Source organism: Papaver somniferum, chromosome 5 (assembly GCF_003573695.1).
Source record: "Papaver somniferum cultivar HN1 chromosome 5, ASM357369v1, whole genome shotgun sequence".
Taxonomy (NCBI): domain Eukaryota; kingdom Viridiplantae; phylum Streptophyta; class Magnoliopsida; order Ranunculales; family Papaveraceae; genus Papaver; species Papaver somniferum.
In genome coordinates, this window is record NC_039362.1 from 92994898 (window position 1) to 93008949 (window position 14052).

Below are 14052 nucleotides of genomic sequence, written 5' to 3' on the forward strand. Positions count from 1 at the left end.
TTTTCATAGTCGGCAGGGTTTTTCTTTGTCGACCTTGCCGACTTTTCATATTTTCAGAATTGAAAGTATTGATTCCTTTTGTAATTTTGAGTATGAAATCACTCAGCAGCTTTGCAATCCCCTTTGTAAAAGTGTCTGGGTAGTGTGTTTTCATTTCCGTTGCAAAAGATTTTCTCAAAATAATTTTTTTTATCAAAAATCTTTCCACATAAGTTCAACCAAAAACAAAATCTCATAACTCAAATTCATAATTTGAGAAGTTTTAATCTACTCAATTAATCAAGCAAAACTCAATTAATTAACTTAATCAGATTTTTTTAGCATTAATTAAATAAGAATATATTAGCCATTTAGAAAATACATGGTTAAGGGGTGGCTTCTTTTACTTCAAAATGACCTAGCTTTGGTCTCATTAGGTATACCCCAATTAATTTGGGTATACCCCAATCTCAGAAGGGTTAATATATGATCTTTTTCCATCAAAAAAAAAAAAAATTCTTAAAGCTGAACAGTGAAAGCAGGTGGGCAAGCGCTAAGAAAGTAAGATCTTGCTACGTCTTCTAGTGCTGTTCAACTTGCCTCAGTTGTTCTTCCGGAAAGGCCCGTCGTATATTTAAATGATTGTTTTGGTCAAACTAATTGATCTATCGTCATCCTCGTTGTTGTGACAACGTGACCAACGTTATATTAATATAAATTTTTAAGCAACAACCCCCACCATATGTACCTGGGAATAGAAAAACTTGACACAAACAAGCTTTCCCATTCTTGATCATTTATTTCTGGATTAATTGGATTCATTAACATTTTCATCCTCCACAAAGTTAAGTCTACATAGAGATGGAGAGTTCTACAAGATACCCACTCTTGACGGATAATGCTCATGTTAATGGTGATGGGGATGATCGAGGCATAGGATTGAAGATTTCTAGTCATCAGCATGAACAACCGGTTCAACTCGTAAAGGGAGGATGGAAATCAGCGATTTATATCATCGGTAAGTTCAGCGATTTACATCATCTTTCTGATCGAATTCCAGCTATTTATGTTTTGCTTCAGGCTTTAATTAAGAATTCATCTGAAGTAGTACATATGGTTGTGTGGTATAAGTTAGGTGTTGAAGTTGCAGAGAGATTTGCATTTTATGGAACATCAGGAAACCTCATTACTTATCTCATTGATGTACTGGGTCAGTCCACGGCCAAAGCTGCCCAGAACGTCAACATTTGGTCAGGTGTAGCAACTCTGCTTCCATTGTTAGGAGCTATCATTGCTGATTCCTACTTAGGCCGGTTTAATACAATTATCGTCTCTTCCTTCATTTATATCATGGTGGGTTATACCTTTGATCTAAATTCTTGACAATGCGTACACATTCCTGAGACATTTGCTTGAGATTCTGATTTTGGGTTTTTCTGAATGTAGGGGCTAGTTATGTTAACGCTTTCCGTATCTACTTTGATTCCACTAAAATTTCAATATTGGGTGTTCTTCGTCTCCCTATATTTTGTTGCAATAGGAGAGGGTGGACATAAACCATGTGTACAAACATTTGGAGCGGAACAATTCGATGATTGTATTCCAGAGGAAAAGAAAGCAAAGAGTTCATTCTTTAACTGGTGGTACTTTGGATTATGTAGTGGATCTACAGCGGGTATGCTAGTTGTATTTTATGTTCAAGAAAACGTAGGATGGATGATCGGGTTTGGTCTTCCCGCAGTTGCAATGGCATTTGCACTGGTAATTTTTTTGTTAGGTTCAGAATTCTATCGTAGTCATGTTCCTAAAGGAAGCCCATTAGTTCGGATTATGCAAGTGTTTGTTGCAGCTTACCGTAAACGCCATCTGTGTGTCTCAAAGGATGGGGTTCCATTGTATGAGGAAGAAAACCCAGATGCTGCTGGTTTCTCATCCAATAGACAAATCCTCGCTCACACTAATCAACTCAAGTAAGTGCCTTCCTGAACCCATTGATGAACGCTGAGACCCAAGTATGAGCATATGACTGTATGAGACTCTAGCTAGTTAATGATAGTTTGTCTCAACAATTTTCAGATGTTTGGACAAAGCTACAATCATGGACAAGATGGATACATCATGTGACACGAAAAATAAATGGAGGCTTTGCTCTGTTACCCAAGTAGAAGAAGCAAAGCTCCTACTTCGTCTAGTCCCCATTTGGTTGAGTTGCTTGTCTTTCGGCGTAGTTTTTGCACAAGGAAGCACATTTTTCACTAAGCAAGGAAGTTCAATGGACAGGACGATTCTTCATGACTTCCGCATACCCTCAGCTTCACTTCAAGTGATACCCGGTTTGGTAATAATCTCCACAGTCGTTATATATGATCGAATTCTAGTTCCAATAGCAAGAAACTGGACCGGAATCCAATCAGGAATAACAATGCTTCAAAGAATTGGGATCGGAATATCTTTTGCAGCACTTTCAATGGTAACAGCAGCTTTAGTAGAGGCAAAACGAGTTGAAGTTGCTACACAATATGGTCTCGTTGATCAACCCAATGTAACAGTTCCTATGAGTGTCTGTTGGTTACTGCCTCAATATGCAATATTAGGAGTTGCAGACGTGTTTGCCATCGTTGGCTTACAAGAATTCTTCTATGATCAAATGCCTGATGAGATGAAAAGTATGGGAGCTGCAGTTTATCTGAGTATTATGGGTGTTGGGAGTTTTTTAAGCAGCTTTATCATCTCAATTGTAAAATTTGCGAGTTTAGAAAACGGAGATGAATGGTTGGGGAACAATCTTAATAGAGCTCACCTTGATTATTACTACTGGTTATTAGCAGGTTTATGTACTTTTGGGCTTGGTGTTTATATAGGTGTTTCTAGGTGTTACTTATACAAGAGAACTGTTGCGGTTGCGGATGTACTACTCTGATTGTTTGGTATGGACACTGCAAACATTATAATGTATCATTTAAAAGCAAGGTTTTAGTGTATCGAATCTTTAATGCCATCCTGAAACCCTCTTCTTTTGTATTTTCTGCACTAGTTTCACTACTTTGTGTAGCTTCACTGCTTTTTTATTGAATTTGCATTATTATTATGTTCTGGTTGGCCACCAGAATGCACTATTTCTTTGTACTGCTGATGCAAGAAAGAGCAAGAAGACAATAGAGGCATGTTGCATGTTGAGGATGGCAAGTTTGAAAAATCTTACCAAGTTTTCTGTTTTCTATAATTCCTTTCAACACAATGTGGTTTTGGAATTTGCCTCTTGTGGTTTGCGGTAATGTACGTGCATCATTAGTTAGTAATTCAGGTACAGGGTTATCTGGGATGGACTAATATGTTTAGATAATGCAGGTACTTGCTATGGAGCTCGATGCATCTTTACAAGGGAAGTAGACCCAGATCAGGCGGAGGCTATGGCAATGTTTGAGGCGGTGCGATGGGCAAAAAGAACGGGATTTCAGAAGATTCACTTAGAGGGAGATTGCCAAAATGTTGTCTTAGCATTAAATGGAAACAGAGGAGCGGTGAACTGGATTCACAACAATATAATAGAAGACAGTATTTATATTTTAAATGTTTTTGTCTCTTGGAAATGTTCATTTCTCCAAGAGAGGCTAATAACACGGTTCATGTAATAACTAAACATGCAGTAGACAGTAGTTAATTTTTGTATTGATTCGAATATGGAGGAGGTTGTTTTAAGCAATGGTAGAGGTTGAATCTAGCTTGGGTTTTGCTGATTTTCCTCCTTTGATTGATTCTAATGGCAATGATGGATGGAAGATTATCCCTGGCTCTACCAGTGATGATGCAGAGATTATTTTACCAAAGAAAGAGTCTGGAGGTTCTTATGGAACAATTGGGTCTCCGATTTCAAAGGGGGGGTTATTCTAACCCTAACTCTAAAGGATGGAGAACTCTTTTTCCTTCTACTCAGCCAATTACCCATCATTCTCCGATGAAGTTCATTCCTTCTACTGAGCTAGATGGCAAGAAGGTGGTAGATTATGCAGCAGTTGATTTCTCAGCAGAAATTAAGCGCTGTGAAGACTATGTTGTTGGTTTCTGCGCGGGAAAAAGATTATCTTTTCCAGCAGTCAAAGAAGCTGTAAGGGAACACTGGAAACTCAAGAATGAGGTGAGCATCAAATTACATGGAAATTGTGCTTTTGTTTTTGAGTTTAAGGATGATGAGGATCGTAGAAGAGTGTTAGAATTAGGCTCTTTTTACATCTCAAAAAGTCTTTTTACAGTGAGACCATGGTCGAATTTGCTAGAATCATCAATTGCTAGCATTAGGTCAGTACCTATTTGGGTGTTGATTTATAATGTTCCCCTGCACATGTGGGATATTGATGGGTTGTGTCTTTCTCTAGTTTTATTGGGAATCCTTTACTAGTTGACGATTACACGCTAAATAGGACAAGGTTATCATATGCTAGAGTCTGTGTTGAGGTAGTTGTAGACTATATTTACCCAGAGAGTATACCTTTAATGATAGTGTGAGGTGTGCAAAGTTTTTGGACATTCTTCTAAAAACTGCACAAAAAAGTTGAAACCTAGGTGGACACCTAAGAATCATGGCAAATTTCATGAAAACTTTCAGTCAAAAGCATTCGAGTGAGAAGTTGGTGACAAGAACCAGGGTGAACCTCCAGAGGACAATATTGTGAATGCAACAGCCTGTGCCTCCCAATTGGAAAATGGACAAAAATAAATTTTGACGGAAACTCCAGAAGTTCAAGATATTGTGGATGGTGGATGTAAGGTGGTGGCAGAAAAGACTCCTTTGATTGTTGTTATTGATAATAATAATAAGAAGAAGAAGAAGAAGAAGAAGAAGAAGAAGAAGAAGAAGAAGAAGAAGAAGAAGAGGTAATTGAGCAAGAAAATATTATTAGTGAATGGGTTTCTTTTAAAAGAAAGAAAGGCGCCGACAAAAAAAAAGTTGGAAGTGCAAGTACCTCGTCTACTGATCCTGCCATTCCTCCTGGTTTTGAAACCCGTAACAGGTTTCATGGATTTGAAGAAGAAGGAGAGGCAGACACTTCCCAGTTAGTCCCAGAAGATGCAAAGGTAAGAATCGCAAAGCCAACATCGTCCAAGACAATGATAGGAATTGGTATGAAATTGAGTATTAAATCCAAAGGTACAGGTATGTTTCCAAATGGTACTCTTTCAAGCTTAAAAAAGAAAAACTTCCTACTAAAAAAAATTCGGCAAATAAGATGATGGACTTTGGTTCTCTATGTGGCTTAGAATTTCCACCTCTAAAGGCTAATCGTGATAAAATGTTTAGCAATCTCGAAAAAAATCACGATGAGTTAATTATAGAAGATGTTGATGAATATGCTAGTTGTTAATTGGCAATGGTCTTTATTGTGGTTTGCAACTCTCCTTTAGCTTTGTTTCTGTTTTGTTGCTATCTTGGTGAGCTTTTCGCATTCGCCCGCACACGGTTTGTGTGCTTTTAAATCTATTCTTTTTAATCGATCAAAAAAAAAAGTAGACAGTAGTTAATTCCTATAGTACAGGCTGGAACACTTCTTTGCCGCAATGGTTGAAGGATTGTGTTCAGCTAGACATCTCTATTTCTTAATCCAATAAATTTAAGCTTTCTTAGATAGTGGTAAGGTGCACATGTGTATAGCTTGATGCAAGAACAAATATGTTTTGGTTGGCCACCAGAATGCAATACAGCTTTGCCCATTTCGATGTTTCAATTGCTTGTGCTCGATGGATTTTTTTACCTTGCGTTGCAGTTAGACATGAATTTCAAAGACTGTTATTTCTGCAACATTTTCTGGTAAGTCGATTCAAAAAAATAAAATAATCAAATGTTAGCATTGGCGAAGCTAATAATGCTGGCATGGACGTCCTCGTGATGATAGTTTTTGCATTGCTGTTCCGCACTGCATTGCCTCCTCCTGCCTCTATTTTGCAAACCCCATTACGCTAGGGAATCCCGTGATGAACTTATCAATTTCCTAGGGCCTATAGACCGTCTACTTTTTCATTCTCCGATCGGGGAATCGGAATTCGGAATACCCTCATCTCCGACCTTACAAGCCACAGCTGCATGTCTTTTCTCCTTTCTTATCCAACTCTCTGTGTTCCCAGAGATACTGCCTAGAGGATACAGCCTAGAGGTCATGAATGCCCTATGCGGTCTTGTTTTAGGGTGCAGCAGACTAAGTAGGCTACAGATTGATTACGCAACCTCCTATGCTCGCAGCAACAGCTTCACATTGACTTTTCTAGTACTTAATCCTGCTAGTACCAAACACCAAACTCATGATATAGTAAGGGCTTGGTTGAAGTGTATTTAACTGCTCATTTTGTAGCCAGTAAAACTAAGACACGTCAAACACTAGAGAACCAACTTCGTTCAGCTCTACACATTTTTCGGTCAAACCTACAGTTTTGGTCTTCTCTTCATCATCTCCGGTGGCATTTTCTTCCTTTTCCGGTGGTTTCAAGAGTTTTAGAGAGTTTAATTGTCTAATTGATTAAGGAAATCGGGGTTCAAAAAAGAAAAAATGTAACAAAAACGAAAGCGAAAACAGATTTATAATATCATTCATAATCGATCAAGATATACTAGTAGTACAGTACCACTGACCTCTCCATATAGTATTATTACCATGGCTTATTAGATAACTTTTCAAACTCATTCACATTCAAATCAGCCATCACCTTCCTCTTCTTATTCTCAATCCTCTCAATCTCTGACCTCTCCATTTTCACTTCCTTGGCTATCTTCACAGACTCGTTTGCTAACTCCACCAAAAGAAATTCTTTTTCTTCAACGCTTTCTTTTTTCTCTTGCTTTTCTTGTTCTAACTTCACAACTTCATTTTTCCAACCCTTTTCTTCTTCAGCTCTTCTCTTCAGCAGATTGAATCTCTGTTTTATTTTTGTCAAATCATAACCCAATTCTTCAAACCACTCAAACTCTGCGGTCAAACTAGCAACCTCACTTGGAAAATGAGAGGAATCATTCAGGTTACGAAGTTTCTGAACCAAGAACAAGAAAGCTAAGTCACATCCTAACTTGATACCTTCTTTTATGTTTTCACTTCTGAAACTTTCAAGTGGGCTGAAGTGTGGAGACTGTGGAAGTTCAGTAAAAACTTGATCATGGGCAAGTTTAGATTCAGGATTTAGATAATAGGACCTATGGGCTAGTGGGAATTTCATGTTAACACCAGTAGGCTGTGGTGGTAACTGTGATGGTGTTGGTGGTAGCTTTGGAGAAGAAGAAGAAGATGATGATGATGAAATCTTCAAGATGAGTTTTCTGGAATTTGGGTTTGATGCCATTGATGAAGAAGATGGAGCTTTTCTTAGTAGACTTGTTTTACTGAAACAAAAGAAAGAAGAAGAAAGAAATGGGTTTCTGGTTTCTGCTTGAAAAGAAGAAATGAATTGGATTTAAAGAAGAAGTAATTGGGGGACAGTTAAGTTCAACTATATATTGCCATTTTGGTGTATGTTGTAATTTACTCAAAAATCACAAAGTTTTATCGTATTACCATTAATGGATTAACCAGCTAAGCTCTCGTCTCATGAGTCATTGACAATTCTGAGATCTTTTAACTTATTTGATAAAAATGATTCTCTGCCTGTTGAAATGATGTGATGCTATCAACATACGGAGTTCTCTGACATTGAAAAGCTTGCACACACCAATTCAGTAGAAAGGTACTACAGGCGTTGGTGAGCCATGCTTTTAGAGAAGTCTTACGGTGGAATCCAACATATTCCAAGTGTGTAAAAATCATGGAATGTCAAGTCTAATGACTTCTAAGTTGGTGTTTTTCACGGAAAATCCAAGCAAAATTCCACCGTTTCGTGGAAGGGTTTGTGGAATCCATCTGAACGCCAATAAGAATAGCGTTTTTTTTTGTCCGTAGATTTAGGATGAGTTGTTGAAATCTAACGGCTGAGAAAAAACGCTATTAAGAATAGCGTTTTTTAGCGCTATTAAGAATATCGTTTTCACTATTCCACCACTACACTTGCACTTCCATCCACGGTTCCAAATGCTGAGGTGGCGTGGAAGATGGAAGATGGAACTCTTCCACCATAAGACTTGCTCTTAGTATATACTTGTCCATGGACCTTTTGGTCTGTTATGCATTAGCAATTAAAAAATAGATATAGAGATCTAAGAACAAATTAACGGTAAATTTACATATTGTGCAAGCCACACATATTTGTTAAGCCACGTGGAAGAGTAAATTTAGTCTAGTAGTAAAAAAAAAGTTTTTCATAGGTACATTGGTGGACCTGAAGATGTTGAGGCGGGCGTTTCAGTATCCTACGGTCGTCTCAAGTTCTAACGTTAACGACTATTTTCCACCAGCAAAATAACGACTAGTTTTTTCAACCGTAAATAACATATTCCTTCAAGTACAATGTTTTCAATGAATTTTCTCCACGGAAAATCCTTCTAAATTTTATTCAGCTTCTCTAAATGTCTCAATCTCAAGAAATAAAAAATCAAACTCAGTCTATCTACACCGATGACACAATTAAGTTCTGAGGAAATGAAGAATCTCAATCCACTTTCCAGTTAAGAAATAGCCAGAGATCAAGGTCATCTGTCTATGAAAATGGAGCGAGATAGTGGTGCTCAAAAACCAAGAGGTGGTCGATATGAAGTTAAAAAAAAATTATGCAGAGCTACCTTCATGATGCTAAAATTGTTGTCGATAAAGTTCCTTGGTTCACTTCGTACCATATTTGATTCTACGAAACATTTGAACAAATTGTTGTTTCTAAATGTTGAATGTTGGTGGTATGCTACATACACGTTTTATTTTGAAGACTTCGAAATAGATATGACAATTATGTTGATTTATATTTTACATTCAATTAATACAAAGATGTAAATGAAATTAACAATGTTAGTGTTCTTACACTAATAACATCAATATCAGATTTGTTCTTCATACCGGGGATACCTTGCAGTTTGGGAGATGAGGTTCCATTTAACCAAGAAAGTTGGTTGGCGGAAGAAAGATATAAAAATAATCTTTGATGTAACAAGGTATGTGAAACACATGAACTTAATAGGCGATGGAATTCCTGATTCCAATTTAAATGCATTTCTTGTTAACAAATTACACAACAATAATGACCCTGATTCGAATATATGTAACCTTAAGGCTGATACAAAAATTACCTAGGTATTCATTTTATGATTACTTGTTTCATGTTTTTTTTCCCACCTCAAGGACTAGTGAAAATGCGGGGGTCTAACAATCACACCCAACAATTTGTTTGGCAATCTGAGAGGACTTACTCCAATACACATTCTAGAGAATCAACTAGACGGTCAGACTCAATCTAGAATAAAGTATATCAAAGAGTTTAATATCTCTAACTCTTAACTCAATCCGCAATCAGCAAAAAGAAATATGCGAGCCTGATTGAATATAAGAGGAGTTACTTGAACGGTACCAAAGACCAATGTTCAAGTGTCAATCAATGTAAATCAACAACCAAAGGTTGGATATTCTAATTGATTGATCTTAACGCATAACCTGTGATATTTCAATTATATAACAAAATATAATACGGAAAAGAAATAACACAGACACCAGAATTTTGTTAACGAGGAAACCGCAAATGTAGAAAAACCCCGGGACCTAGTCCAGATTGAACACCACACTGTATTAAGCCGCTACAGACACTTGCCTACTACCAATTAACTTCGGACTGGATTGTAGTTGAACCTTAATCAATCTCACACTGATTCAAGGTACAATTGCGCTCCTTACGTCTCTGATCCCAGCAGGATACTACGCACTTGATTCCCTTAGCTGATCTCACCCACAACTTAGAGTTGCTACGACCCAAAGTCGAAGACTTGATAGAAAAATCTGTCTCACACAGAAAAGTCTATAGGATTGAATAAATCTGTCTCCCACAGAAAAACCCAAGAGTTTTTGTTCCTTCTTTTGATCAATCAAGGTGAACAGGAACCAATTGATAAACCAGACTTATATTCCCTAAGAACAGCCTAGTATTATCAATCACCTCACAGTAAACTTAATCGACTAGCGAAACAAGTTATTGTGGAATCACAAACGATGAGACGAAGTTTGTTTGTGATTTTCTATCTTTCCTATCGGAGATATAAAATCTCGAGACAATTATTTCAATTGCACTCAACACGATAGAAACAGCAAGATCAAATCACGCAACTATGAAGATAATAGTTGGGTCTAGCTTCACAATCCCAATGAAGTCTTCAAGTCGTTAACCTACATGGTCTCGAGAAGAAACCTAAGGTTAAAGGAGAATCGACTCTAGTTATGCAACTAGTAACACACAGGAGGTGTGGGGATTAGGTTTTTCAGTTGCTAGAGTTCTCCTTTATATAGTTTTCAAATCAGGGTTTGCAATCCAAGTTACCGTGGTAACAAAGCATTCAATAATCACCGTTAGATGAAAAACTTGATTCAACCAAGCTAATATCTTTCAACTGTTAGATCGAACTTAGCTTGTTACACACAAATGAAATGTACTCTCATTTAGGTTTATGTAACTGTACCTAAACGTGTACACCAGGTTGGTTCACAAATAGTTAACCGAGGTTATCCATATGATTACTCTCATATCAACCTTATTCATCTTAACCATAACTAGTTCAAATGACTCAAATGAAACTAGTTAAAGAGCTGTTCAATTGTTTAGAAAACACAATTGAAACCAAATCGGTTTGATTCACTTGAATCAATCATGGACATTATAGTCACGGTTTGCAAAGATTGTATTCCTTATGATTTAAATGTTTAAGTCCATGAACTGACCGATTTAACAAAGTAACCAGCTTAAGTATGTGTACGGGTATGCGTACTTAAGCAGCCGGTTTTGAGTTTGTAAAGTTTCCAAACTCAGCAGAAATTTCCGGTTCGAAAACTTCCGCCAGTATGCGTACGGGTACGCATACTTAAGGTGACTAGTTAAGAGTTTGTTAAAAACCAAACTCAGCAGAAATTCTCGGTTCGAGAACTTCCGCCAGTATGCGTACCTTAACCTGTCTCCTTCGCCAATTCCGTATACACACATATGCATACTCTTGGATTCCGGTTTATAGATTTATACACTAATGTGCAAACACACTATATATTCTTATATCCAAAGATGGTTACATCATCAACTCTTTATTTCAATCATTGAAACATTCTTCTATAATGACAATAGCCGTTTTCACACACTATTAGCATCAAAGCAATTTTCAAGATATTGAAATAATCATTATCGAAACATTCCAAGCCTACATAAAATGATTATATCAAACAAACCATGTAAGATGTTACTCGGTAATTTTCTCATGATATAAGATAAACTTGGTCGAAGCGAAAGCTTACCAACACATATTTCGAGAAATATGTAACCGAGATATACTCAGCTCGAGATCTCAAATGTGTATAGAGAAAACTATATCGTAACACGACTTATGTCTCAATATAGGAGATAGTAGAAATAAACTTTCCAAGTGATAGATGAGTTCAAGTCTCCACATACCTTTTGTCGAAGAAGTTTCACAAGCTCCCCTTAGTAGTTCTTCGTCTTCAAGAGATGAACGTCGAGAGATCTAACCTCAACTACACTATCTATGTCCTAGTCCGAGACATCTATAAATAGGATATAAATCAAGACTTATAGTTTTGATCACTAACATTGACAAACATGCTTGAGATAGCAACGCATGCGAGTTCGACCGAGCAATGCTCTAACAATCTCTCCCTTTGTCAATTTTAGTGACAAAACTATCAACACATATGGATTACAAAAAATATAAAAAAAATGTAGCTTCTCATCCACATGCTTGATCTCCTTGGCATCTTCAACGCGACTCGAAATCTTCGTCACTTCCAAGTACTCCATGATCCTAAAGGTTGTAAATTCATCATCACAGTTGTTGAAGATCCGTAGTTATAGCAATAAGAAAACAAAATTCTCTCAATCATTGTTATACAGTGTCATAGTATTATTACACATCATCAAAGTTCAATTGTATCACAACTTTGACAACAATACTATGGTGATATGTATCACTCCCCCTTAGTCAATACATATCTCAACATGGAAACCACTCCCCCTTACATAATGATCCGCAAACCATATGTATTTATAGTGTGAGCTACACATTAATTCTCCCCCTTTTTGTCAAAAAAATTGGCAAAGGTATGAAAATTAGTGGGATCCTAATGAAATTTCCACGGAGATACTTCATGACCAAAATGTGTATTAACGTACCAACAAATTTAGATGCAATCATAAAGCCGAAGCTAAATGCATTCATCAAGGAGTTAATAAAGATACAAGATAACCATAAATATTCCACAGCCACACTCCCCACTAAGATTTGGCAATTAAGCACAAGTTCAAAATGAACTCTCCCCCATAAAATGTCATCCCCGAAGGAACAACAAAGGCGACCTTACTTTCACAAGAAAAGAAGGATTTCTTTTGGACAAACAAATCACATGAAAAACATGAATTTGAATCAAAAAATATTCAATTGAAATAACCACAAGATAACCCATGGTTAGTTCAATCGAAAAATACAACCAAATTAATCACAAGAAATCCCATGATTAATTTAATTGAAATACACAACCAAATTAACCACAAAGTGATCAATTCAATTGGTCATGCTCGAATAAGAGAACTTACGGAGCAAGAACTAAAATAACCAAAAGAGAATGATTAATTTAGTTGGTTATGCTCGACATAGGGAACCTTGCGGAGAAACAACTAAGTTAATCATAAGAGAATGATCAACTCATTCGGTTGTGCTCAACATAAGAAACCTTATGGAACAACACAGTATATGCACAAAAATGTGGATCGGAGATCGACCAAATACTGCGAAATAGACAATGATTCATCCTATTTTCCATCACTATTTGCACAATGACATACAATAGGCTTCATCCTTGTAAACAAGAGTTTTATCCTCTCTTCCATCAAAATATGACATAAAAGGCTTTAACTTTTGTAATGCCAAAAGTTCATTATAGCTTTCATCAATACATTCATATCGACATAATAGAGATAACTTTTGAACAAATATGGGACAATCATAGTTCATAGACGCAAACACACATATCCCATAACACATTGCAATATTTAAAACCATAAAGATTAATACTGCAAAAACAATCTTTGCCCTTTGAAGGTAGAATCAATCTTTTTCGCACGGATTTACACCAAGAGTGGTTACCAAAGGCGTATAAAAAGATTTTCTTAACAAAGAAGAACATACAAAGTCATTAAAGACCATGCATAATAGTTCACATAAGATGATAGTGGATATTCAAGAATCCCATAGCAATGCGTACTACTGCCCATTCTTGAACTTCCTTCTTTGTGATTCACCAACATCATTCTTGTAAAAGCTACAAATTAGCTTAGAAGAGAACTACTCCAAGAATCCAAGTGCCCAAGTCCAACAGAAGTAGAACAAGTGCGACGAAACGGAGCAAAACACTCAAAAACAAGATATGCGACAAAGACAACCTCAACTCATCCAAATTTAGGATTTCTCATCATCATTTTGAAGAGAATTCAAATAGGAAGAGAACGCAAAAAAGAATGAGGTCATTCCGAGTTCGGACGAAGAAGTTACGGCCAAAACAAATTTACCGAATATTGACATCAAGTATGCATACGGGTTTGCAAACGAATTTTCTATCCTGGAGCAATATGCAGACGGGTATATGTACTTAAACCCCTGGATTTTGATTTTAAATGATGTTATGCATACCTGGTATGTGTACCATGTAGTCCAAACATCCCGAACTATTATTTTCAAACCTAAACATTTAAGAACCCTTTTAGATGAATCCAATTGAATTCTACAGCATTACCAAACATGATCTGTGTGTCCCAATTCTTGTGCTTCCCTCACCGTATACATAACAGGGCATTCCTTGGTGAGGATGCACTTACAACACACTCAAGTTGTGTTGAGGTGAACAATGTCTTGCTCACCATAAGTGACTTTTGGATTATCATGAAAGAGATCGCTTTTAGAACCTTTCACATCCAAAT

The 14052-nt window shown here is 36.8% G+C and overlaps 2 protein-coding genes across 2 annotated transcripts; one reads left to right on the forward strand and one right to left on the reverse strand.

Annotated features, from left to right (window-relative positions):
* The first annotated feature begins 769 nt into the window (after positions 1-769).
* On the forward strand, positions 770-3678 carry LOC113282236 (protein NRT1/ PTR FAMILY 5.4-like). Its single transcript, XM_026531215.1, has 5 exons — positions 770-997; positions 1115-1332; positions 1426-1949; positions 2056-2906; positions 3328-3678. The coding sequence occupies exons 1-4, from the start codon at positions 841-843 to the stop codon at positions 2897-2899; spliced, it is 1743 nt and encodes a 580-aa protein (XP_026387000.1). The 5' UTR covers positions 770-840; the 3' UTR covers positions 2900-2906; positions 3328-3678.
* A 2937-nt stretch (positions 3679-6615) lies between these two features.
* Positions 6616-7176, reverse strand: LOC113279309 (DUF724 domain-containing protein 10-like). Its single transcript, XM_026528007.1, has one exon. It carries the CDS (start codon positions 7174-7176, stop codon positions 6616-6618), a length of 561 nt encoding a protein of 186 aa, XP_026383792.1.
* Positions 7177-14052: the final 6876 nt, after the last annotated feature.